This window comes from Mycteria americana, chromosome Z (assembly GCF_035582795.1).
Source record: "Mycteria americana isolate JAX WOST 10 ecotype Jacksonville Zoo and Gardens chromosome Z, USCA_MyAme_1.0, whole genome shotgun sequence".
Taxonomy (NCBI): Eukaryota; Metazoa; Chordata; class Aves; order Ciconiiformes; family Ciconiidae; genus Mycteria; species Mycteria americana.
The window spans coordinates 32831194-32858464 of NC_134396.1; the positions used below are offsets into that span (position 1 = coordinate 32831194).

The following is a 27271-nucleotide window of genomic DNA, read 5'->3' on the forward strand; positions in this document are numbered from 1 at the left end:
CCCAGATGTCACTGACCTTGACAAAACAATACAAACTTCTCAGGTAACTACAGTTAACCATTATATTCTCTACATGGATAAATCTAAGCTATGCTGTGGAAATTTTTATGCAGCTACCTTGCTAGTAAGCAGCTTGTTTTTATCATACAATTCAGTGTAGTTCTGGTAGGCAGGAAACATGTTCTCCACAAGTTTGAGTTCTTCTTCATTCTCACTTATGTGACTCTGCAATAATAAAATACATAGCAATGAGTGCTTTAAATAGCATTAAACCTGACATTACAGCCTTCTGAGAAACCTACTGAGAAAGCTAAACATATAATGATAGAAACTAGGATTTGTAAAGCGTATAGTTAGATCCTTGGGTTTCTCTTTTCACTGGAGAGGTCCATGAGACCCAAAAGAGTAGCTCCATTTGTTCCTTTAAAAGTGCTATGAGATGATATGCCTGTATAGTCCATCCCAGCAGTCTGGTGACATAATGGCCCACTTGGTATTTGGTGAATGTTAAAATAATAAATAAAATAATACATATGACTGTGAGGTAAAAGAGAGAACCAGCCTACCACAGAGTGGACCCTGGGGTCAGCACAACATATAGGTAGCTGCTCCAAGTACCTTCAGAGGGGGTGATTAATTCCTAGTCTCAGATAAAAATCTGATCCTCCTGTACTCCCATTGGAGCATATATTTTCAAAATGCCCACTTCGTAATGACAAAAAATCCTTACGTAGGATAGCTTTAAAACAGTATAAGCTTAGAACTGTGTAACCAAAAAAGAAACACCTTGAAGTTTCAACAGACCTGTAAGCTTTAAAATATGTCTTTTTTAAACACAGAAGCTTCATCACACTGGAAATCCTACAGCTATGTTAACAATGTCAAATAAGATACAAAGGTGAGTAATTCTTTTATCTACTGAAATCTGCTCTGTACAGAAACAGCAGAAGGCAGAGAGACAGATGTAACAACCTTGGACTAGGGACACCAACCTTTAGCAGCCCAAGGGTTGCTCTAACCTACGATACTGGATGCCATTCTCCTAGTGACCATGCTCTGGGGCTTGCTGAATTGTGCATCCTACCAGCTATGAGCCTTCTCATTTCCTGTGCAGGTCACAGTGTCCTTTCAGAGTACCATCAATAATTTCAGAGGAATTTAAAGGAAAGGCTCTAAGGTAAGAATGTGTTTTAAGTATTTTGCTGAAATTATGAAAACTTCATGGTCTATATGCTATCTATCCAAACTATTTAAATTGTATACAGAGCTCTCAGAGCTTACCTGCACATGGAGATCACAAGTCTGTGCTAAATCGCCAAGTGCACACAGCAAATCCTCTGTGCAGGAAGGGCCAAAGCGGGGGGTTATTATAGGCTGTACCCTTGGATACTGGAAATATTAAAAAGACATGCTTGGGATTCTACATCTATATATCAGTAACCATAATTAAGACAAGCATTTACACAGCAATTACATTTTGTCTCCATTGCTTATTGCTTACTGCATCCTTGCCAACTCAAATTAAGCCGTGTAGTAATTTCCTTATTTTTATTAGAAATTTCACCACAGAAAGAGAGAATCAAAGTTTTTTCTGAAAAGAGTTTTAATGAACCTTAGTAAAGAAGTTATTCTCATTAGAACTCTTTCATCAAGTCAGTGACGTTTTACCAGACTTCAGGAGAAGCACTGGATGCTTTTTTGTATTTGCTGACAGTCCAGTATGCATTACAAGAAATAAGTCAGATGAACGACCAGACGTTTTTCTGAGTCCTCCTTCTATGAATATCAAAGATGTAATGATGCAAAACTGGAGAGTTCTGTAAAACTTTTTCTTGTTCAATCTTCTCCATTCATGATGGCAACAAACTGTCCCTATACTCCCTAGATAGGAAGCTTAGTGGTAGCACCAGCTATGCTACGCAGTAGGAAACAGTGGAGAAGACACCAAGACTAGAGCTACAGATGTTTACTTTACACCTTGCACTTCTGGATTAAAATTTTCATAAAAAATAGACAATGGCATTACAACTCTGCCTTCAGCCACAGGCAATAGTTGTGCATGTGGCACCACTAGAAGACAGTATACGATAACTTGGTTTGCAGTTTCTTATACCATCTCCCAGATACAAGGAGGTCAGGACTCCCGCAGATTAGCTGATTTACTCTACTAATACATGTGATTTAGGCATTAAACTCTAGGCATCTATTCTTTAATATTTTGAGGCACAAATGTCAACAAATTAAGCCATTGAAAACAAAAAGCTGATAAGAAAAGTATCCCTGCTTGTAATATTGGAGTGTAAACCTCTATCTTTACCTCAGGAGTGTAAACGTGAACTTCTTCAGAAACACACTGGAAGAGATGTGCTGACCCAAAATACTAATTTGGTAATGGATTAGTAACTGTACTGTAAAAACACTGATTTCTGCTGGTGAGAACTTCTTTTACTAGTCTATTTATAGACCACGGAGTGATCGACTGACTTCCACCTTTCTTTAACAGAAAATTGTCCTTTCTAGCAAGCTGAATATATTAAAGTCAATAGAGAACATGCACAGAACACTACTCTGCTGTGCACTGACCATGCAAAACTGAATTTACACTGCTACAAGTCCATTTCTCAACAACATGGCTAGCAGAACATTTTTCAAACTGATGATGTCTACTACACAGAAAGATGTATATTTATTGATTTGTCACTAAGCCAGCAGAGTTTGTCAGCAGGATTAACTATTTCAAATATTCACACAGCATCTTATGAATACAGAAGTGACTACAAAGGAGAACTCTACTTACTTTCTTTTCCAGTAGTTCTTTAACAAACCTGAAAAAGGGTAAAAAAAAATCTGTTATAAATCTGTCATCTGTGTTATAAATTATGAAAAAGATAGAAAATATTTAGATACCCTATTAAGCATTTCAGACATAGATCAATTTTTTACAGAAAGTTGGGCCAGATTCTCAGATGAAATAAAAAGAAGCAACACAATGAAGTCAGGATAGTTACACCAAATTATGCTAGTTGTGGATTTAACCCTGAATATGCAGATTTTTTTTCATTTGCAGTAATTAGACATTTGCAATAATAGACACGTGGTAATTACCCTGAGTTCTCAGGGAAAACCAAATCCATGTTACATTAAATTCATTGAAAACATAATTATAAGCTACAGCTGCAACATTAGAGAAAAAAAGCACTTAAATTTGTCTGTCCATGAATTTAAATTACAGCATTAAATATATTGTATTATTTAAAATCCTATTTTTAAAAGATGCTGCAATATTTCATACCTCACTTACAGTAGTTGCATATGTCCTCATTCACTTAAAGGACCCTTGATTTTCTGGAAATGCTTATATTAATCTTAGTGTATAGATTATCTACCTTATGGAAAATACAGTATAGATTTACTTACTTTGTTAAATAAAAGAAGCTACCTCAGGGACCTCTACAAAAAACCCCAAGCAGTCAATATGGATAATGCAGATGAGCAAATAAAACTTCCTCTCACTTTGCAGGGAAGAAATTCTTTGAAATCTCATATGTACAGTGTATGCACATAATTTCCAAAAGCCAGTTTGAGATGGGTTCTGGACAGGATCTCTGTGAATTTTTATGTCATAGTTTATATTCAGAAAAACCAATAATTTTGGTCACAACAAACATTGAATCAAATTTGTCAAATACCTTTAGATGGAAAAGCAAATAATGCTGGAGGCTAGATTCTCAACGCTGAAGCTGTAATCACATCACCAGCTGGAAGTGAGAGACCTAAGCTAAACTTCTGCAATGACCAAAGGAGTTTGACCCCACCATTGTCTAACGTTGTGAGCCAAAATGCAATGTGAATTAGGCATCGTCTGTCTGTCTCTCCTCTTAATGATTCACCTGATATAATAATAAAATATTCACTGGAGCAGAAACTGTAACACAAGTAAAACTCTCAGGTGATAATCCAAAACCTCCAGATGGCCATTTTCATTCTTTTTCACATTCTTTAAACAGTGTCAGCATTGTTTCAAAATCGAAATACCTTTCTCAAAATACCCTGTACTTTGTTTTCTTATGTACTTCTCTATGAGGAAAGAAGCTCTGGTTCAAACCACTGTCTTCTGTAGCAGAAGAACAGATCTGAACATGGGTCCTCCTCTTTCCAGATGACTACAACTATTAGTAGTAGCATATAGCACATTCTAGATTTCAGTTCCCTAACTTTTTATTCAACCCTCTTTGCAGGAGAAGGGTAGGTTCAAATTCTTGACTTGAATTTAGATTTAATATATGAAGCACTTGGAATTGTGTATTATTTCCGTGCATACAATAGAAATATTTCCGGAGGTTAATGGTAAAGAACTGAAATCAGTGTAATACATTTTCTGACAGCGTGACAGATCACATTTCTTACGTTCTTTGAAAAAAAAAAAAAAAAGTTGCCCTCGTAAAGGAAGAGCTTTGTCATCCTTCTGCAATTGTATTGCTGCAATTCAGGCCTGATGAGGTAAGTACTCCTGATCCATGCTGACAAGCACACAGCTCTTTCCTCCAGACAGCTCTGGAGTACTTCTGGCACACTCTCATCCAAAGCTGAGAAACATATGTTATTAACACAATCACACAACATGGGAGTTGGAGGCACAAAATAGGTATTTAAAAGAAAGCTATTTAGATCATTCTGAAGCTTTAAAAATATCAGAGCTGGAAGTTCTGCCACTTTCAGGCCCATTCAGGACTCATGCTGTATAACGAAAACTGGGGACTTACATGAAGGAAAACAAATGTTAGCAGAGTGCAAATGACTAATACTACGTGTTTTAAAAATGTCTTTAAATACAAACACCATTAAAAATCCACAACCATTTCTAACTTTCAATAGCATTCTATCATGATTTGCAAAAATAAGGTAGCAACTTCACACAAGTGCCATAAGATGTTTACATTACTGTTAACTATTTTCTGTTTCAGCGTGATATTTGAAACATTTATACAAGTAAATAAGTAGTCCTGTGAGAAAAACTGTATTTCTGCTTAAGCATTTCTGAGCACGGATGTGAAAGACAAGGGACACCTAAGACAGCAGGCTGCCATACTCCAGTCTTGGGTCCCCTCTGCCATGTACATTGCTTTGATTTGATTCTGCTTCATTCTCTCAGCTGCGAGTTAGTGTAATTTCACTGGTGCTATGCTGGAGGAGAGGAGAACCACAGCATGTTTAAAATGGGGTATATGAAAGCTGACTCCTACAACCTGAATAAAGCTTTATCCTAAACGGAGGAAGGAAATAGCTCAGAAGTTAATGGGGGCAAAGGAACTGATTGCCACCCCACCATCCCATGTCAGGTCACATCACCTCCACAGAGACCTGTGAAGGGAAAAGAGGAGGCAGGAAACAGGCAACAACATACACATATTCTCTCCAAACCCTAGAGCTATAGCTTCTCCCTTTCTTTGGAAGAGCTAGAGAGAAAGCGCTTGGGCTGTGCAGCAGCTTGGTATGCAGGAATTGCCAGAACTGTAGGAAACAATACTGTCGGAGGAAAAAAGCTGTTCCTAATAAATTTACACCTGTAAGGTCTTAGTCAGCTTCACATTCACTTTTCAGATGTATGAAAAAGTCTTATTTCTAAAGGTTGTGCCATCAATTTGATCACCTTACCTTTCTGCCTCTTGGACAGAGTCAGCAGTAGTCTCTTTGTATTGTGGCACACTGTCATTCATATCCATGCAGACTTTTCCAACAAATGCTCGTTGACCAAATTTATCTGTTGAGATGCGTAAGAATGTAAAACTCAGAATCACTGGTTCTCAAAAACTGCTATCAAAGCCTATACTGAAATCAAAATAGCAAATTCCACCCCAGCCACCTTCATTTAAGAAGAACAGAATTTATACTCTTTTCTTATCTTTAAGTTGGGAAAATCCATGTGACAGTTAAGGCTAAAAAGGAAAAAGAAAAAAAAAAATTAAATAGGAGCTCTCCTATTCCACATTAGTACTCAACTTTTTAAATGTTACAATTGAGGACTACATTACTGTAGTTTAACCACAACCAGAATTCATAATGGTAGTGTGTGAAGAAAACCACTGTGAAGTAGAGGATGAGAAACATAAGCATCAAAGTACCGTAGCTGTAGTAGATGATTAGCCTGTGCTGAGAAAAGGCACAAAGATCTCAGCAAACCATCTCTCCTTAAGAGAAAGGAATGAGGTTCCTAAAATGCCTCCCATGTGCAGTTGGATGGAGAAAATCACCAGAGCTACTTCTAGCCTCTTTCTTGAGATTTATCCAGGCTTGGACTAAAAACTCAGGTGTAGGACTTAAAAGGAATGCATATAATATTAAATTCTAAGCTTTTAAACATGTTTCTAAATTAGATATCTTTTGTCCACTTTTACTGTCTGAGTTGTTGAATACAACGTCTTCAAAATTTTAGGTTTTCTACAAAATCAGGAAGACGGGAATTTTTGATGGAAACTGAGATTCTCATTAAAACGTTCTGCTTTGGGAGCTGGTTGAGCCTTGAGAAATCCTGCAAGAATCAGGACACTTTCAAACAGCAGGCATTTGCAATGGTGAACAGAAGGGAGGGATAAGATCCTGACACAATTCCCACTGTTCTGGTTTCAGACGGTGTGTGGAGATTTTTGATGTTGATCCTCAGCTGAAACTTCAGAGTATCAGGAAATTAATTGTGCTCATTTTGGCTGGGACAGAGTTAATTTTCTTTATAGTAGCTAGTATGGGGCTATGTTTTGGATTTTTGCTGAAAACAGTGTTGATAATAGAGGGATATTTCAGTTGTTGCTAAGTAGTGCTTATACTAAAACAAGGACTTTTCAGCTTCCCATGCTCTGCCAGGTGCAGAAGAAGTTGGGAGGGGACACGGCTGGGACAGCTGACCCAAACTGACCAAAGGGCTATTCCATACCATATGGCGTCATGCTCAGCATATAAATCAGGGGAAGACGAAGGAAGGGGGGGATGTTCGGAGTGATGGCGTTTGTCTTCCCAAGTAACCGTTACGCGTGATGGAGCCCTGCTCTCCTGGAGGTGGCTGAACACCTGCCTGCCCATGGGAAGCAGTGAATGAATTCCTTGCTTTGCTTTGCTTGTGTGCGCAGCTTTTGCTTTCCCTATTAAACTGTGTCTTTATCTCAACCCACGAGTTTTCTCACTTTTACTCTTCCGATTCTCTCCCCCATCCCACCGGGGGGGAGTGAGCGAGCGGCTGCGTGGGGCTTAGTTGCCGGCTGGGGTTAAACCACGACATTAATGCACTGAGTGCACCTCTTGTCATTCTGCCCTTCAATCCTCAAATACCAAAAGGCTAGAAAGAGCAGAGAACTGCAGCTGAAGAGCAACTCCAGCAGACCTAATTCAAGCTCAGACAGCAGCTGATTTGGGAATGAAGAGACTAGCAGAAACAATAGTAGGAGAGAGGCAGTTAGGTGAACAAGGGTAACTAGGGTGGATTTTGGGGACACAGTATGACAGATACAATGAATAAAAACCAAATTAGTAGAAAGACAGATGTCTAGCTAGTCTAAAACTCCTAAGCTCTGTTTCCTTCAACTAACACAGTCTGCGCAACATCCTTCAAAACTCACTGTTAGTCTTACCTATAATTTCAGCAAGAAGAAGAGAAGTATCTGTGTAAATTGTTGCAAAGTAACAAGCTGTAGTCGTGCCATTCTTTAGAGTTCGTCTCTATAAAAAGAAATCAGTTTCAACTGTCTGGAAAAAAAATAGTCAAGGTGCCAAAATGCAGAACAGGCAGTCTGATTTCAAACTGCCAGAACATTTAGTTATTGTGAAATTGTGCAGTGAATTGGGAAGGTAAAATAGAGATTTTTAATTTCATAATAACTTTTTAAAGTCTGAGTGTTAATAAACAAAAACATTCCTCTTCCAAATCCGTACACAATTTTAACAATGGCTAAACCCATAGAAACCAGTCTATATCTCCTTCATGCAAGCTGGAAATAAATTCTGGCTTACATTTAGAAATACAAACAATCAGTCTTTTATGTTGTTTCCTAGTTTTGAAAGGCTCTCTAATTTTCACACTGTTTACCTAATGTTAGCAAAGCAAAGCTTTTGGGAAAAAGCAGTGGTGTTCATCTGGCTACCTGATGTGGCTGGGAAAAATAGCCAGGCTTTCATGTGTACAAGCTCTTTGTTATCCTTGAATACGAAGTAACAAACTTCAAGGTAAAAGTGAACTGAAAAGTTTCTAAAAGTAGAACAACTGCTCAGAGTCTAATTTAATTATTTATTTAATTATACTGTTTGGAAAGAGAGGGTGGTTGACACCTGTTCATATTACTTTTGGAGGACATAACAGGAAATGAAGAGCCATTTAAAGTTACATTAAGCCACGATTAAATTTATAGCTTCACTTGATCTTGGGACTAATGCATACTATATTGACTACCATCCAGCATACAAGTTTAAATTACATTTTTGGACTCTGGCTACAATGTAATTTGAGAATTTTATTTTATTTTTTTAATGACATAGAAGGTGGGACATCCAACGCAACTTTTGAGAATGGCTAGAGCTAATTATTTGACAAACATGAAGCCAAGCTTTGTTTTTTCCATACAATATTCAAATTAAAGCAAATAATTAAAAATATGTCTTTAAAGGTTCCTAAAATGAGTCTCAAAAATAACAATGTCATTACTGAGAGAAATTACCTTTGTCTTTCTTAGCTTTTAAAACCCAGAATTCTCTACTTCTGGATTCCTAACATCATTGTTAAATGAAATCTAAAAACATTCTGTTTCCAAAACATCAGCATGAAGAATTGGCTTTCCTAAGATTTGAGGGACGAGAGGAGGTTCCAGATAAAATCTGGCAAATTTCACCCAATTTGTTTCTTTTACCAAGTACAGAAATTGTTTATTGGAAGCAGAATTTTGATTTGAAAACATTCACGATGTTTTCATTACAACTCCAGAAGCTTAAAGATACATGTGAAACAATATCTGCTCCCTGCAGGTTTAGTCCTGTTTCTAACTGTTGAAGGTCATTATCAGCCCCATGAAACACTGCAGAGCAACTGGTGTTCTGCAGCATTTGGGGGTGAAGACATTTTCCTGACTTTGTCCTATTTGATACACATGGGGAGCGCCTAATGGTTGTGTTGAAGTTCCTACAACTAACTTCCGTCCCTCACTGGCAGTCCTTTTCCAGGTGATGTTATTAAACACCTTGCACAGTGAGCATTTTAGCCGTGCTGATGTCACCCAATCTGAACTGATGGAGACAGTAACAGTATGTTGAGGCACACAGCTGGAAGGTGAGTTCACCTCTATGTTTTAAGTAGCTGAAGGCATGTGTGCTTGTCACTAGAGTTTATGACCAAGCTGCTCCTACATGTTTTTATTATGGCAGATGGCAGAAAGTTTTTAAAAAAAAAAATTGTGAGGCAAGGGCAGCATAACTATTTATATCAGATTCACTATGTTATTATTTTGACAACACATGTTGTCACAGTATTAGACAAATGCAAGACAACTTATGCTGGCCAAATCATTTAATCTGTTGAAGATATTTCAGTCCACATATTAAAGGATACATTTCAGTTATAGGACAGAATCAGTACTCTGCAATGGGACCCAGCTGCTTATTGTTCATCGAGTGGAATTTGACCTTAAAGCCTTTATATTGCTGCTCAGAACCAGTCTAGCTCAAACACAGTCTCTCTCTTTGTGTCACAATACCATTGATAGACTTCATCTAAAGCCCCTGCAGTGAAAGATATTCCTGCTACGAGGACCTCAGCTGTAGAAACATCTTCCTTAATTACTTCAAAACGCCCCCGATTTGTTGTCTGTGAGAAGCATCTTCTCTTCAATGTAGCCTTTGCAGAAGACAATTTCATAATAGAGGCTTTTTGTGCAGAAAAGGAAATATCCTCTGAATTTTTTTTTTATCATGCTTGGTTATTTCTGCATTAAGGTTGTCAGCACCTGCTGGCTATACTAGCTCTGAGGGTACTGTTAAATGTCGGTCATTGTACTCAGCAGAAAAGATGGTAAGGTCGTTGTTAACCATGTGATTAAATGAACTGTCTTATCAGCAACGACAGAACAAGACTGGAACTAGTAGGTGACAACCTTGGCTGGCAATTAGAACAGTGGCTATACTGTTGGTTTTAACTGGTTTTCATGACATTAAAACATGCTTTACTCTTTCTGCTGACCTTCTGAAAACGTACATATATTTCACAAATATGAATGTCATCAAGTAGGTAAATGACATTTCCAGTACTTACAACAACTCTGGTGTACACTTCTTCTGCAAAATCTCTGTCTTTGTATTTGGCTTCTGTTGGGAATGTGTAGGTAGTCAACCACTGCAAAAGAGGTAGATCTACTCTTGTACCCGTAAACGAATACTGAGGGGCATGAATGTGTGTATCAACCATTCCTGGCATGAAGAATTCACTAGGGAAAGAAAAGAAAATTGTAATAGTCCAAAATGTCACAAAATTTTCCATGCTAAGTAGTTTTGATTTAAAGGGTATGTTTGAGCAAAATCCACCAGAGTAAACAGCAAGTACAGATTAACCTTCCTCCTTCAGCACCAGCCTATCAGCTCCTACTGTACCTCTACCCATGCTCCTTTTATGGTATGAAGCAGCTGAATAATAACTTTTACTCAGACTTATATATAGCTAACTGAGAGAAAAACAATATAAGAGCATGATGAATCCAATTATCTTCAATATTTACCCAGCCTAAATACCAACAAATAAAGCCAAACTGACTTCACAATAACTAAAATTACTCCACCATAGAATCCACCTGAAAGAGAAGATTTGGGGACAGTCGTGCTTCCTAGTATGGATATATTTGGAAAGCCCCTAGCTGCCAGACGATTATATCTACAAAACTGTGACTTCCCATATCCCAGTTTTCCTCTACATTATATATGTGTCTATATATATATACATATATTCAATCAATGAATTTCAAGGTTTAATGGAAGAACAGCCACTGTGTCTACAAATGCAGACACAGACACTGGTGAAAAAAAACCTCTGCTCAATATCTTGACAGGAAAGGCATATTTACCATGGAACTGTAATATTGTTTGTTGTCATGTAGTGTTCATGCAATAGCAGGGATGACTGTATCAACATTACCAGGAAGTTGCTATAATTATTTTGTTTTATGCTGGAGCTCCATACAGTATAAAATTTCTCTCACTCCTCTTCCCTTCTCCCTGACTACTGAATGAACAGTGATTTAGTCTCTTTGTAGTTCCCCTTCTTCCTGTTTTACTCCATGCTAGAAATGCTGAAAGATCTTTCTCAATCTGATCCGTATTCCCGGTACCTTCCGTTTGCCTCAGGCTATTTCAAGTGAAGAAAACATTTGATGACTCATATATTCTGTATGATTAGTGATTAGCGTTCCAACAAAGCAGACATATTTTTTAACAACAGAACAGCAAAACGATGCTGCAGCTCTAGATTCTAAGGCACAAGTCATTTACAGTTGTGCTACCACATGCAAAGCATAGTAGGTACAATCCAAAACTATTTCACTTCACCAGAAAGGTGGGGGATTTCACCTGCTGAAGAAAAAAGAAATGCTCTAGCTGCAATACAGCTACAAATCCAAGGCTCTGTGTTTAGAAGGTTAAAATCGTCTGATTTTATTAGCTTTTATTAGGGAGTGTGTCAAAGGCCAAGCAACTGAATTTTATATCTGCAGTGTTAGCGTTACCTACGTTTACTAAGTCCAGAGTTTCAAGCTAGTTAGGCACAGTCTGCTGCTAACAAAAGGGATATAAAACGTAATCTCAAGAAAGAACATCATTTAATTCTGCTAGCACAGAAGAGGTCATGTATGAAAGCTAAATATGGCATTTTGTTCTGTGCAGTGTAAATCAGCCAGCACAATTCAGCCATGGCTGCAGTCCCAAGCCAAGGAATGCAAAAAGCAGAGGGACTGTCCACCCTCCAAGTCAGCTGATGCAGGCAGCTCTTGGGTTAAGAGCTATCACAGGCCTGAAACGGAGTTTTGCCCAGGAGATTTGATTTAATGAGCTCCTTGCCAAAATGTATTCACAGAGACTCGCGTTACTTAACTCCGAGAATAAACTGCATTTGCTGAAATTAATCTAAACAAAACACATACTGGTTACTCAGTTCTCTTATGTCAGATGTTTTGAACCCCCACTTCTTAGCCAGTTGCTCTTGCTGATCACTTTGTTCCAAAAACACAATCTAAAAGAAAGAAAACATAGTTAGATATTTTAAACATTTATCCATCAGCTTTACATGAAGGCAAAATGAGTCATATCTTAAAACTGATTTTACACACCACTTACTGTAAAGGTGACAGGTTTGCATTGAAATACTTGTTCTTCCTGACTATCAAGCATGATTTTGAAATACCTGCTCACAATCCAGTGAATAATCGGACCCACTTTGTAACTTGTAAGAAAACAATTAATTCATTCGCAAGTACTACACGGGCAAAACTGCCCAGACTTCAGGGTCCACTGGCATTCCTGTAACATACCACCATGCTAGCAGTATGGTCATTCATTGGAGGTGTGGAGGTGTGCAACAGCCTTATGGGAATGCAATTACAGTATTCAAAACGAGAGGGGTCAAATTAATTGCTTTGCCTAGGGCTGACTGGCACTGAGCTAAGCATTTTCTAATTTTCTGCTTGTGTCAGCAGAAAATGTTGGGGTTCTTTTCATTTTTTAAGTGCCTAGGAAGAGAAAAAAAAACAAGAGAAAAAATGTGGATAATCTTTTGATTTTCCAGAACAGACTAAAAGCATGCCTAAGATCTTTGTTTATTTCAAAAAACCTACAATCTGGAGCCTACCTCAGCCCCATTTGACTCCTAGAGGACATCGAGTCTACTGCTGCTAAGTTTCTGTTGCCAAGTCAGAATTTTAGCACAATTTATTTTTGAATTCCATTGTATTTTAATCTACAACATGACTCTGGGCAGCTGAATTCTCAACTCTTTAATTCTCTGGTCTGGCAATAACAGGCATGACAAGTCTCCAAGAAACAAGGAGCGGGGAGTCTAGGAACTGCAATGCCTGCTACAGGCTCCAGGCAGGATCAGGGTTTCCACAACACTTGACAGAGTAGAGGACCCTGATGCCTCCCCCAGCCAAAGACTGTCTATCCTGGGCTTTCAGGAATTCTTGCCTAACCACAGTTTCTGCCAGAAACCAACTCATGGTCTTCTAACTCCCTTGGTATAAGAGCTCGTTCCTCTAATTTCAAGGGAGTATTCTCACTGCTATCAGCATCCTTCTGCTCCTGTGAAGATTCCCACACTGAGGGCCTGTATCACCCTCATGACAGCTGTTTCTCTAAGGCAGCAATTAAAAAAACCATGTAAAGGCAAGATCAAATAGTTGTAAAAAGGAAGGAATTTAGGAGGAAGAACAAGAGGACCAAAAAAGCACTGTTTACCAGTTATTTGCACACCCGTTTTTTATGTGTATGACATTACCTTTTGCATTTTCTATTTTTTCTATAGAGATAAATAAGTAAAGGATGCTAAACTGTAGACAAGAAGTTTTTGGCTGCCTAGTCTTTTAAATGCACATACAGCTTATATGATTTACATTATCTAAAGAGCAGATGTTTTAAATTTTTAGTCAGAAAAAAACCTATTAAAATCATACCATATAAATAAAAACCACACTAGCAAAAATTGCAATATTGTAGTCCATTAATACTTCACATAAAGCCGTATCTCTTGCCTTCTAAAGGGGAATATAGCCAGCTTAATTAGCTATATATCTGGAGAGGGCTTAGAATACAGACCTACTGAAGTTTCTGATGAGCAATAAAGAAAATGTCACTCAGATGCTGAAGTCGAAATGGATGCAGAATGAGTAATGTTAGTGCTGCTGAAAAAAAGGAAAAAAAAAAAAAAGAAAAAAAAGGAAAGAGAGAGAGAAACATGAAACACCAGATGGCAAATTCTGGAAACAGGCGTTGCCATGGAAAAGAAGTGACTATTATATACTCTTAGGGTGCAGATAAATAAAACACTTCAGTCATGGAAGAATGAAGAAAATATGTTTCAAGGGAGCTGGACACATGAAGTCAACCCTAAACCTGACACCTAATCCATTATTGTTGAATGTGGCTATGGATGAATCAGCAAAATGTCTATACTCTTTTCAAACAAACTTCCCAACAGAACTCCTTGGTCACCCAAGAGGTGTTCCCCATTGCTTTAGGATGCATTTGCTCTGGCCATCTTTCTAACACTGAATCCTTTAAGGTCTTTGAGGTCCCAGGCTTGGGCATTTGCTTGAGTATTTGCTTGTGCATTCAAGGTAACCAACTTGGTGCACTGGTCTTTAAATTAGTTCTGGACCTTAACACTGTAAAAGCAAGAAAAAACTATACAGCAGAGTCACTACAGAGTCAAGAGAATTGCACAGGCAAGACTAAGACCTTCAGCTTGTAAAAAAGGAAGTCAAGGACAATAACCAGCACTTTGGGAAAGGTATGTCACAAAAAGCAGGATCAACAGCTGCTAACACCAGTGCCCAAACACTTCGATCAGTTCTGATTTGTCACCCATGTGATAAGGCTAAAGGATCCAAAGATGAGGAGCTGAGACCTCCCTACCCTGGCACCTAGCTCAGGTCTTTTTTATTCCAAGAGATGCCCAAAGCTCCTCCATCAACGCACAGCTGGTCCAAACAATGCATCAACCCTGATGCAGTAAACCCTGACTGCCTCGAAGCACCACAGTGCAAGTAACTTTGCTACCAAAAGAATGGAAAGTGAATGATGCTGCTGAAGGAACGATACTGGCAGGTTTTTTGGATCCAACAGTGCCTGCGTTACTTTGTTTCTGGCTATGACATTCACAGACCAACAGGAGTAAGGGGTCCATCCTTCTTTCCCCTCCCACATGCTCCCACAATGATTAGCTGACTTCTGCAATTAGAGACATGATGCCTATTGCTTGCCCAGTTCCCAAAACTGGAATGTGAGGCCAGGTGAGAGACAGGAGCACTTATTAGACCCAGCTCCTGAACGAACAGCCCAACCTGCTGAGAAAAGATAAGCAATGAACTCCAGATGGATATTGGTGCCTTGGTACCTTCCTCCTCGTACAGTTAACACACGTCACTTGCTATTCCAGCTAGCTTAGATCAAACACTTAATGTTTGGCAGTACTTAACAATATTAACTCTTATTCCACAACTTCTGCCCTTTTCATGCCTTCAACAGGCGCTTGTAGCTTAATACGTGTTCTATTTACTTAATATTCTACTCAGCTAAGTTAATTACACCAACATTTCAATGATAACTCACATTTTGCACCGGTTTCTATTTTCTTTACCCTGAGGAATACTACTCTTTCTATTCACCATTCCTCAAGAGCGGCACCACACTGCTCTGCAAACCACTCAGTTAAACACAGTCCTTATTTTGCTAATTTAACAATAACTTGGGTCTTCATACCTGACGGCAGGGTTTTCCTTGCTAAAGCTCCCTCTCCATCTACAGGCAAAGCACAGAGAGCTGACATTTCGTCTGTGCCCTTTACCAGCCAAGTATCCCCACGTGCAGTGGGGGTCTGGGCAGTATTTCTGCGGCACTGGATGTATGCTCCTGTCTCTTGGAGGACAGGCAGGGGCTCATACCGGAGAGCAGGATCTGTCTGTTCGCAAAAGCTGATCTGTTCACCTTGTCAGAGACCGTGCAAGATTTTTCCATGATGGAGTCAGCAACATGAGGCAAAAGAACGATACCTATTTAGTTAAACTTACTTCTTTGGAAATAATACTGAAACAGTTTGGGTGTAACTTTGGACAATAAAGGTAAGAAATTTTCTAACCACCATGTTCTTCTTGAAAAGCCAGCTCTTCCATGATTCCAGTGGAAGTTCTCCATGAGTTAAATTATGAGTAATAGGCTAAAAGGTACCAAAACTCACTGTATCAGGCCCTGGAATAGTAAAATGCCAAGAATTTGTATTAAAAAGAGAAGAAAATGAAAGTCATTGTTACTGTACTCTGGTGGGAATTTTAGTTTTGGACAACAATGTTTTACTGGAAATTTTTTTTTTAAAAAACAACTGCATAGGAAGGTGCCAATTTATGCAAGGAAAACAATATCCAGTGAATCCTTTTGTTCACTAGGAGAAGGGAAGAGAGTGACTGAGAGCACAAATCCCTAGGTATGGCTTACCAAGGTACCTGTTTTTCAAGAAAATCACTTAAAGGTCTTGATTTCCTAAGGACGCTGAGTAGGGACCCTTTTCCGGAAATTGCCGTTAGAGAGAGCGGGATGGGATATGACTTTCTGCCTCCTGCACCCGAGTTACACAAACCAAACCCTTTTTTCATTCAGCTCTGTTGTTTTCAGTTGACACCAGCCAATACATAGTTATGTAAGTTTTTCTCCCGTACATCAAAATACAGCTTCTCATAGACTTTGCTGTGCCTTGCACCAGACTCCTCAAGAGCTGTAAGAGGGCTGTCTTGAAACAGGCCCTAATGGACCTGTACGAACAGAGAAAATAAACACTGTAACGGCTCAGAGTGTGCTTTGCACAGATTTCAAATGCTGCTGAAGCCTGACACACTGAAGGCTGTAATTTAGCCACAAGAAAGAAAATGACCTTTTTTAATTATATATAGGGTACCTATTTATATGTTATTGAGCCTATAAGAAATTACCAGTCTACCTACACAATGTGCACTGTGAAACTGAGTTTAACCTGTGATACTGTTAAGGGAATGATACAGCTTCCCTGCCAGAATCGATCCTGCATTATCAGTAAGTGCAACGCTTGTTTTAAACTTGGCTTGTACCACTAACATGCCCAATGTCATCATCTTCCTAACTCTTTGTGGGTATACGCCATGGTTTTTCTTATGACGCGGAAAAAAAGCCTCACTCAGAAGGCTGTCTGTGAGTACAGTGGGTACACTGCAATTACTCACAATCATTATTTTGATACTTAGAAACTGAAAAACCCACTTGTGAAACTGAAAGAAAACTGAGAGAATCTGAAAGAATGCCCGGTCCAGGCGTGCTGGACCAGGCGTGCTGCCGTTTTGGAAAGATTTAGCACACTTCAAACACGGATTTAGGCTATCTGCAGGCTCCTGCCAAGGAGGTAACGTGCCACCCCAGTTATCGCCAGCTCCTGCCAGCTTGAAATCCCTTCTCTGCGGCTCTTTTCTCTCGCCGACTACTTCGACTCCGACTACTTCGAGTGCCAAAATTTTCCACTTTCTCCCCACAGACCGGCGGAGACGGCCCTGCCCCTCCCCACCCCCGGACCGGGACTCGGGCCGAAAAGGGTCATTTTCACCCCCAGCCAGCGAGACGCGGGGGGAGGGCGGGACACGGGGAGACCACCGGCCCGGCGGAGCGGAGCGGCTCGGGACGGCGGCCGGGGCATCGCCCCCGCCTCCCCCGGCCGCCCGGAGCAGCCGCCCCCGCAACGCCCCTTCCCTCGCCCCCGCGCTCACCGTCCCGCTATCGTCCACCCCCAGCAGGTGTCCGCGGAGGATCTCCATGGGCGCGGCGGGGCTGGAGTGCACGAAGGTCCCCCTGAAGACGTGGGCGAGCGGCGGGGGCTGCGGGGAGCCCATGGCGGCGGCGGGCGGGCTGGCGGCCGCCGGCGGGGCTCGCTTGGCCGTGGCGGAGTCGGCTGGGAGCTCCCACCCAGCGGGCTGCTGCCCCTCGGTGTCCCCCGGTGCCGGCGGCGGCTTCTTGGAGCTGTCACCATTTCCCCACCCCCTGGTGACTTTCTCTTCGGGGAGTGGTTTCGGCGGAGGGAGGGCAGGAGGCTGGGCCGCCCCTTCCTCTTCCCCCGAGGCCGCCGGGCGGGAGGCGCCCACGGGCGGCGAGGACGCGGCCGAGAGGTGCGCGGGTGCCCCCCGCCCCAAACCGTCAGGCACCCTCACCGCCGGACACCCCCGTCCCCGCAGGGATGGGTCCTCCGCCGTGTAAGAGGCGCAAAAGCCTGGAGCAGTGCCCGACGGGTTTTGGGGTCCCAGTTACTTCCTGGGAAGTGGTGAGAGGTCCCACAAGGTGCGTGGCAATACTTTACGAGTGTCGGGCAACTAACTTTTGCAACCAACCTGAAGGCTGTAACCACTTTCAAAAGTTTGATTTACAAAAGGTTGGGTTCGTAAGCTTGCTCTGCCGCAAGCTGCCAGCAGCTTGTAACCTGTTGCTCTGTGCCTGGAGCACTAGGAAATACATTGGACATTCTCGGAAGAAAGACCTAATTCTAAAACATTACAAACTTCAAACAGGCATTTTGAGGTGGCAGTTACTGCTTTGTTTCACCTCTTCTGTGGTACTCGGTGCTCCAAGATTAATCTCTCAGACTGTCTCCTCAGTCCTTGGCCCCTGTACTGCACGTTAGTAGGGTATAGGAGTAGAAAATAGATGCCAGCTGAGGTACCAGAACTACCAGATGTAGGCAGCCAATGCCTCATTCAGTGGAGATGGTCTACAGTAAAAGAGAAAACAGCCTCAGGAAGACAAAAGGCAGAGAAAAATGAATTTTGTTGACCCAGAGAACTGCAATTCCAGAACCGTATTCTGCGCCAACAACCCAAGTCAAAGTACATCATGAATACGTGCTAAGAGGATCGCTCTTGAGAATATTGGGATAAGGCTTTATGGGGCCAGAATGAGGTACACTGAGGATAACACCATGAGTGCCCTCTGAACTCCTGTTTGAACACACCTTTCTTTATCAGGTTGTCAAGTGATGAATGAACGTGGAACCAGGGGCACCGACAATGTCATTCTCAAAGCTGGATTGGGTGTTTGTTGTTACATAGTTTATCATTAAAAGACCTTTGTACTTCCCACTGTGCTGACACTATACAAATGCATGGCAGATTATCTTTCCTACAAGCTCTCCAGATCAATGGTGGGAGGAGAGAAAGACACAGTGGGAAAGCACAGAATGAATTTAATTTTGGTCTGCTATGGGCATGTCATCAGCCTTTATCTTGCCTTCTTTTCATAAGAATGCTTTAGGTTACTGTGAAGCAAATTTAAAAAATAGTGGACTTACTGACTCCAACTGAAAGATCTTACCTTGACTTTGCTATCAGCTTAGCTTTGCTATCAGCACAAAACACAGATTGGTCTTACAGGTTAATCTAGTTTGGAGAAGAAACTGGCATGAGAACTTTTCATGCAATTCAGTTTGCTTACAACACTGTAATACTTCCTGCTTCCTTGAACAGCAGAGTAATAAATTTTAAAAAATAGCACCAAAAGTCTTTTAAATTAGCACTTGCAAAAGCCCTCTTAGGGTGATACTGAGGATGATACTGCTGTGCTTATTAAGGCTGCAGCTGAAATGAGCTGTATTCCAAGCTATGATCCCAGGTGAGGGCTCAAAGAGGAGTTGTGAATGGAGTTAAATCCATTTGATGACCAGTCACAAGCAGTGTTTCGCAGGGCTCCGTATCAATGATCTGGACGAGGGGACCAAGTGCACCCTGAGCAAGTTTGAAGATGACACCGAGTTGTGCAGGAGTGTTGATCTGCTTGAGGGGAGGAAGGCTCTGCAGAGGGACCTGGACAGGCTGGATCGATGGGCTGGGGCCAATTGTATGAGGTTTAACAAGGCCAAGTGCAAGGTCCTGCACTTGGGTCACAACAACCCCATGCAATGCTACAGGCTTGGGGAAGAGTGGCTGGAAAGCTGCCCAGCAGAGAAGGACCTGGGGGTGTTGGTTGACAGCCGCCTGAATATGAGCCAGCAGTGTGCCCAGGTGGCCAAGAAAGCCAATGGCATCCTGGTTTGTATCAAAAATAGTGTGGCCAGCAGGACTAGGGAAGTGATCGTGCCCCTGTACTTGGCACTGGTGAGGTCGGACCTGGAATACTGTGTTCAGTTTTGGGCCCCTCACTACAAGAGAGACATTGAGGTGCTGGAGCGTGTCCAGAGAAGGGCAACGAAGCTGGTGAAGGGTCTGGAGCACAAGTCTGATGAAGAGCGGCTGAGGGAACTGGGGTTGTTCAGCCTGGAGAAAAGGAGGCTGAGGGGAGACCTTATTGCTCTCTACAACGACCTGAAAGGAGGTTGTAGCGAGGTGGGGGTCGATCTGTTCTCCCAGGTAACAAGTGATAGGACGAGAGAAAATGGCCTCAAGTTGCACCAGGGGAGGTTTAGACTGGATATTAGGAAATTTTACTTCCCTGAAAGGGTTCTCAAGCATTGGAACAGGCTGCCCAGGGAAGTGGTTGAGTCGCCATCCCTGGAGGTATTTAAAAGACGTTTGGATGAGGTGCTTAGGGACATGGTGTAGTGGTGGTCTTGGTAGTGTTAGGTTTATGGTTGGACTTGATGATCTTAAAGGTCTTTTCCAACCTATACGATTAGGTGAGGAAAATTGTCTTTTGCTGTATGAGGATAAGGAGTGAGAGAGAGGTAAGCTGTTTTTGCCACTGAATAACAAAACGTAGAGGCAGTAGAGCTGAGAAACAGGGTGAACAGAGACCAAGCCCTGCAGAGGTAAACTCACTTGCTCCTCCTGTGTACAGAAGAGTGAAAACAACTTTCCCCAGCAATACCTACTGCTCCATACAACTTGCCTCTGCCCTCGTGGCAGCAGCTAGCCTGATTTTTCAAAGTAGCTGGGTCCCACTGTATGCTGTACGCTCCAGTATGCTGTCCTAGGTATCTGTGTGCTTCACTTAACTCACATCAGGCTACACGTGGCTTTCAGCTTCAAATCCTGAGCTCTTGTGCTGGCTGCTACCCAGACACACGTACAAAGTACGTACCCAGACATACCGTCCAATGTAATATTCAGCAGAGCTCACTGACCCAGAGAAACCCTTTGGTTGCTTTTGCTGGGCATGTGGGCTGCTCCTGAGAATCTGAGACTGCTTCAACCTTAGTTTTCCATTAAAAGTCTCAGGGATTTCCTCCAGCTGCCTTACATAAAGGGTGATACTTACTCCACTGATTTCAGTGAGATTTAACCTAGCCAGTATTTATGCACGAGAAGAAAACTGAAAACACTGACAGTTTCTTCCTTTAGCACTTTTAGGGAGAAAAGTCAATAACAAACACTGTTAATGATAAATTTATTGTCATAAGTGGGTTCCAAACACTGAAGTTTTATAATTTCACTGTTAAAAGAACTAGAGGTCTCTTCTGCTTTTTCCAGCTGTCATGTAGGAGAGCATGGGAGCCCCTGAACAGGGCTGGTGGAAGAATGGTTAACACCCTTCCCTCCTCCCAGACTTTTTTTTTGGTTATTAGTTTGCAAGTTAACACACGCATGCCCTAGATATTGACTATGGCTCAAGATGAGACCTCAGCCAGCTGTGAAAAACTGAGTCATTCTTCCAAGACATTATAAGAAGATTGCACTGCTGTATGTTTAGTTTCACTGGGATATGGTGGGCTAAGCACTTTACCTCCTTGGATAGAAATGTAATGCTCTGTTGTGACTCTTACATACTAATTAACGTAAAGAGTGATTGAAATAACTTGCTCTTTTTTTCAAAATGGTTAAGGGGCTGGAGACAGAGATTTAGCTTCTTACAAATTACACAATGTTTTGTTTGAATAGCATTTTAAAATAAATCTTAGCTTTAGAACCTCCTTAAAATCATCATACCTGGATTAACACATTTACATTAAAGTACATAATCACTGTACTTTGATCTACTGCTGTTAAAAAAAAGTCTGTCTCACCATTCAGTAGCTTTTCAGACTGTCTTCTAAATAATTGTCTTCTAGTCAATTATAGAAATGAGTCTTTAGGCTAAGTCTTGAAGCCACACAACTTCAGGACTAGAAGAATAATCCATCAATGTGTTTCTAGGACCACAGGGACAGATTTTAGCAGTTTTAGAGTGTCTTCCTTCTCATTAACACTTTCACTTTCTGATCTTTTGTTTCACGTGGTACACTATACAAAGCAAGAATTCAATGCCTTGTTTCAAAGTTTCAGAGCACTTAAGCTGATCCTGCAACATCTGAGAAATATAAGAAAAAGGAACTTGTTTCTCCCCTCTGCTTTCAAAAAATTGTTAATGGGGTACACGCCACCGAACAGAAGCTCCTATTGTCAGGACTCTGCTGAGGTAAGTGCCTGCGGAGCATGAGCATCAGGGTACAATAATTATTGCTTTGATATAGAAGTGAATGTTCTTACCACATTTTATGGTCAAAATGTATCTTGTATATAATTTGTAACACAGCAACTAAGTCAAAGGAGAGACAAAATATAATTGATTTATCTGCTATTGAGTGATTTTTGTCTGTAAAAGAAAGAGCTGAGTATGCAGCAAATACTTGGGTTTATTCAGAAAAAGAAAGAAAGTGAAGCATGATAAATATCTACTCTCAAGTGTGAAATTAAGTTGGGAGCTAGGCTTGATCTAGCACAGGCTACTTCAAGCACTTCATTTTCCCTGAAACATTTATATCATCAACAACTGTTTACAATATTTTTCCAACTCCATCTAAAACTGAAAATTACCCCACCCAAAAAGGGTAAGAAACAATGACCATACATACAAGCTCCATTTCATTTACTGCTATGGGCATTTAGTGTGCAGGTCCTGGACAGAGCTTTCAGCCTTTGATTCCCAAATCTACAAAGGCTTGGGAAGGCAAGGGTCAGACACCTCCAAGGGAAGCTGGAGTTAGATTCTGATGTTTTCCACCTCCAAAAGGGGCCAGTACTGGCATAGTAGTGTCATAAAATATCCCATCATTAGAATTTAAAGATAGTACGTCTTACTTGTTCACTGATACATAATTACCTGAAGCGCAGATTGGCTGATGTTAATTTTAACACCGATAAAGATTTTCTGGTTTACTGCCTTGTTCCTAACAGGAATTGTAGTAACTAAGCCAGAGGTGTTCTTAAGAAGAGCCACATACACAAATATCAGTAAAACTCATCTTTCACTAGAAGTACGAGCATGAGTGGGTGAAACATTCCAAAAGATTTTGTTGGCAAACTTGTTTTCAGTTTCCACAAGACACACAGGATGAACCAATACACGTGCTAGACTTTACTTCTGATCGTGCTAAGAGAGAATAGAGCAGAACTTGGGTGTCTGCTGTTGTTAACAGAGGTTTGTGGGGAACAAATTGGACCAGGACTTGGTGTAGTTGCCTGAGGCCTTTCACTGAGAAAGCTTTATCTGTGGAATTACATTACATGGTGAATGTGTGTTCTCCTCAGTCCTCCCAGTACTGGGGGAGACTTTGGAAGAAACAGGCAAGCCCAGGATATCAACACCTGGCTCCAGAACTGGTGGCGCCATCAAAACTTTGGGTTTTTAAACCGTGGAAGAGCCCTTGAGAGACAAGGTATGCTGGGGCCTAACGGGATCCACCTGTCCCGATGGGGAAACCGGGTCTTTGGGCATAAGCTGGCAGGACTGATCAAGAGAGCTTTAAACTAGAATCAATGAGGGAAGGGGATACCAACAGGATTGCAGTAGGCAAGCCAAGGGTTGTCATGGAATCGCCTGACAGTGGCAAAGTTAGTGGGAGTATTTACGCTGCTTCTGGGAGCACGGAGGGCTCAGGAGTATATCTGAAATGCTTGTACACCAATGCACACAGCATGAGAAACGAGCAAGATGAACTGGAAACATTGGTCAGCTCCCAGAGCTACAGTATCATTGGTATTAGTGAGCCTTGGTGGAATGAGTCCCATGACTGGAGTGCTGGGATGGAGGGCTACAGGCTGTTCAGGAGGGATAGGGAGGTCAGGCGAGATGGAGGTGTCGCACTACAGTTAGTGATGGTGCGGCTGAGAGCCTCTGGGTAAGTATTAAGGGGATAGAAAACAAAGGAGATGTAAGTGGGTGTCTACTACCGATCGCCCAGCCAGCATGTAAGCACTGATGAGTTATTCCACAGGCAATTAGGAGAAATTTCTGGATCAGTAGCCCTGGTCCTTATGGGAGATTTCAAATTCCCAGAGATCAGCTGGGAATACCATACTGCCGTGATGACCAGGTCTTGGAAATTCTTTAAGTTTGTGGGAGATAGCTTCTTGTCATAGGTACTCAGTGAGCCAGCTAGGAAAGATGCCCTCCTAAACTTGCTACTTGTGAATAGAGAAGGATTCATGGGGGATGTGATGGTAGGTGGCTGTCTTGACCACAGTGATCATGAAATGGTTGAGTTCAGAATTTTCAGTGTAATGAGAAAAAAGGACAGCAGAGTTGCTACTGTGCACTTCAGGAGAGCAAACTTTAAGTTATTCAGGGAGCTATTTAGTGAAGTACCCTGGGAATCTGCTTTTGAGGGTTTAGGAGTCCACAAGTGCTGGTCAGTCTTTAAGAACCACCTTTTAGAAGTGCAAGAGCAGGCAATCCCACTGTGTCCTAAGCCAAGGAAGTGGGGCAGACAACCAGCTTGGCTGAACAGGGAAGATCAAGAGCTTGTGGAGCTCAAGAGCAAAACCAAATTGTATGATCTCTGGAAGCGAGGTCAGACTTCACAGGAAGAATACAGAGCTGTGGTTCATATATGCAGGGAGAAGGCATGAAAGGCCAAAGCTCAATTAGAGTTGAAACTGGCCAGTGTTTTTTCAGATAACAAGAAGGGTGGTGGATGTAGTTTTTCTGGATTTTATGATACTGTCTCTCACAGCATCGTTCTGGACAAGCTGTCCAGCTGTGGGATGAGCAGCTTCATGGTGCTCTGGGTGAAGAACTGGCCAAAGGGCAGGGCTCAAAGGGTTGTAGTGAATGGGGCTACATCTGGCTGGTGACTGGTCACCAGCAGTGTTCCTGAGGGTTCAATTCTAGGGCCAGAATAGGGTTCAATATGTTTATAAGCAATCTGGATGCAGGAGCTGGATGCACCACTAGCAAGTTTGCTGATGATACCAAACTGGGAGGTGCTGTTGACTCTCTTGAGGGACAAGAGGCCTTGCAAAGGGATGTGGATAGATTGGAGCATTGGGCTGTGATTAATGGGATGAAATTTATCAAGTCCAAATGCCGGATTCTGCACCTAGGATGGAGTAACGCTGGGCACAAGTATAAATGGGGAGAGGAGTGGCTGGAGAGCAGCCCTGCAGGAAGGGGTGTGGGGGTGCTGGTCGACAGCGGGCTCAGGGTGAGCCAGCAGCATGCCCTGGCAGCCAGGAGGGCAAACCGCACCCTGGGGAGCATCAAACACGGCATAACCAGCCCGTCAACAGAGGTGATCATCCCACTCTATTCAGCATTGGTGTGGCCTCACCTTGAGTACTGTGTCCAGTTCTGGGCCCCACAGTTTAAAAAGGATGTTAACGTCCTAGGAGGAGGGCAACAAAGCTGGTGGAAGGGCTGGAAGGCATGTCCTCTGAGGAGCGGCTGAGGACTCTGGGCTTGTCTGCTTTGGAGAAAAGGAGGCTGAGGGGCAACTGCATTGCTTTCTACAGCTTCCTGAGGAGGGGAAGTGGAGAGGGAGGTGCTGATCTCTTCTCCCTGGGATCCAGTGACAGGATGCATGGGAATGGCTCAAAGCTGCACCAGGGGAGGTTTAGACTGGACATTAGGAAACATTTCTTTACCAAGAGGGTGGTCAAACATTGGAACAGGCTCCCTAGAGAGGTGGTCGATGCCCCATGCCTGTCAGTGTTTAAGAGGCATTTGGACAATGCCCTTGATAACATGCTTTAACTTGGTCAGCCCTGGAGTGGTCAGGCAGTTGGACTAGATGATTGTTGTAGGTCCCTTCCAACCAAAATATTCTATTCTATTCTATTCTCTTCTATTCTATTCTATTCTATTCTATTCTATTCTATTCTATTCTAGTAATAGAACAGGATCAGTTGATTTCTAGTCATGACATCATCATAAACCACTGCACTTAACCGTTTTAAAAAACTGTCTTGCTAGTCTCATTTTCATGCTCAAAACCCATAAAACTGAATAATATACTTCAACATATTGTCAGTGACTAGACATTTATCTAATTTTGCATTGCTAGCAGAAGATAAAACCCTTGACATGTAGACAAAAATAAATTGTCATAAGGAATTGAAGTGAGAAGTTACTATTGATTTCCTCTTTAATGTTGTCCACATGTGAACACCTTTCCTGCTTTAAAGAGAAGCAAATGACTGCTTCTTCCTCCTTCAGCCTTGCCTGACAGTGGTGGCTGATAATCCTGATGAGCTCAGTTGTCCAATGTACTTCCACTTAATGCTGGAATTCATTTTACTCTCAAGTGATTTGTCAACTCTGAACCATGATGAGTAATCTAACTTACAAATGTAATTAATAATGTATGCATCCAAACCTGCTCCTGTAAAATAGCTTAATAATTGCAATGTATTAACCAGCAGTCACATTTCTAAGCTGCACGGTGGACCTCTTCATGTGTGCTAGTGTTCAGTCAAGTAGTAAAATCATCGTGAAAGGTTTTGTGATCAGGTTGAAGGAAGTCTATTAGAAATATAAAAATAATATCACAGTATTATTATTTCATCACTTTCTTCCTGAAGGTATTAAAACATAAATGTATATACTGTGATAAGTAAAAAAAAAATCAAACACTTACTGAATTCCAATGGTAATTGTGATGTTTGTAAACTGAATTAACTACCTTATTTATTCACAACTACTTATTTTTATGGATTACCAGCTCTGGAATTGAAAAGGAATTTATTTCTATGAGCTGTTGACAGAAAATTTCCTCTTTCCATCCAAATCAGGGTTTCTAATCCTTCTAAAAGTGGCAGTCTCTTATTTGAGGTATACAGCATTTCCAACTTCCCAATAGTTCCTCTTAGAGAAGAAGAGGGAGAGGGAAGCGAGGGAAGGAGGAAGGCGGGGAAGAAAGGAAGGAACTCATCGATGATATCCATTATGTAGATGTGCATGTCAGTATTATTTACCCAAGTTCAATCTGAGAAGTTGATAAAAGCCCTCTTACATTCCAAAAAGGCAAATATGTGCAACGATTGGGAAAAAGTGGAATTTTGGTCACTTAAAGGTTGATCAGAATATTCGTTGTCTCACAAATGCTTCCCAACCTCACTCCTTTCCTAACAGGCTTTTATGGGAGTGGAAAAAGTGGAATTTTGGTCACTTAAAGGTTGATCAGAATATTCGTTGTCTCACAAACACTTCCCAACCTCACTCCTTTCCTAACAGGCTTTTACCCTATAACCTAGAGTACTGGTCAGTATCCTCTGTAGGCACCATGTGTACACGTCAAAAAATATGATTTCCTAAGGCTGCAAAAAAACAGGTGTTGACAGGCCTTAATCTTTCCTGT

The 27271-nt window shown here is 41.5% G+C and overlaps 1 protein-coding gene across 1 annotated transcript in view; it reads right to left on the reverse strand.

Annotated features, from left to right (window-relative positions):
- The window catches only part of GDA (guanine deaminase), a 32867-nt gene extending 15081 nt beyond the window's left edge, over positions 1–17786 (reverse strand). Inside the window, exons 1-8 of the mRNA XM_075527206.1 lie at positions 17508–17786; positions 12156–12244; positions 10283–10454; positions 7620–7707; positions 5656–5761; positions 2798–2825; positions 1282–1389; positions 118–225 (exon numbers count right to left, since the gene is read on the reverse strand). Of these exons, the coding sequence (XP_075383321.1) occupies positions 118–225; positions 1282–1389; positions 2798–2825; positions 5656–5761; positions 7620–7707; positions 10283–10454; positions 12156–12244; positions 17508–17630 (822 nt within the window). The 5' untranslated portion in view covers positions 17631–17786. The remainder of the gene's footprint in view (positions 1–117; positions 226–1281; positions 1390–2797; positions 2826–5655; positions 5762–7619; positions 7708–10282; positions 10455–12155; positions 12245–17507) is intronic.
- Between the last annotated feature and the right edge of the window lie 9485 nt (positions 17787–27271).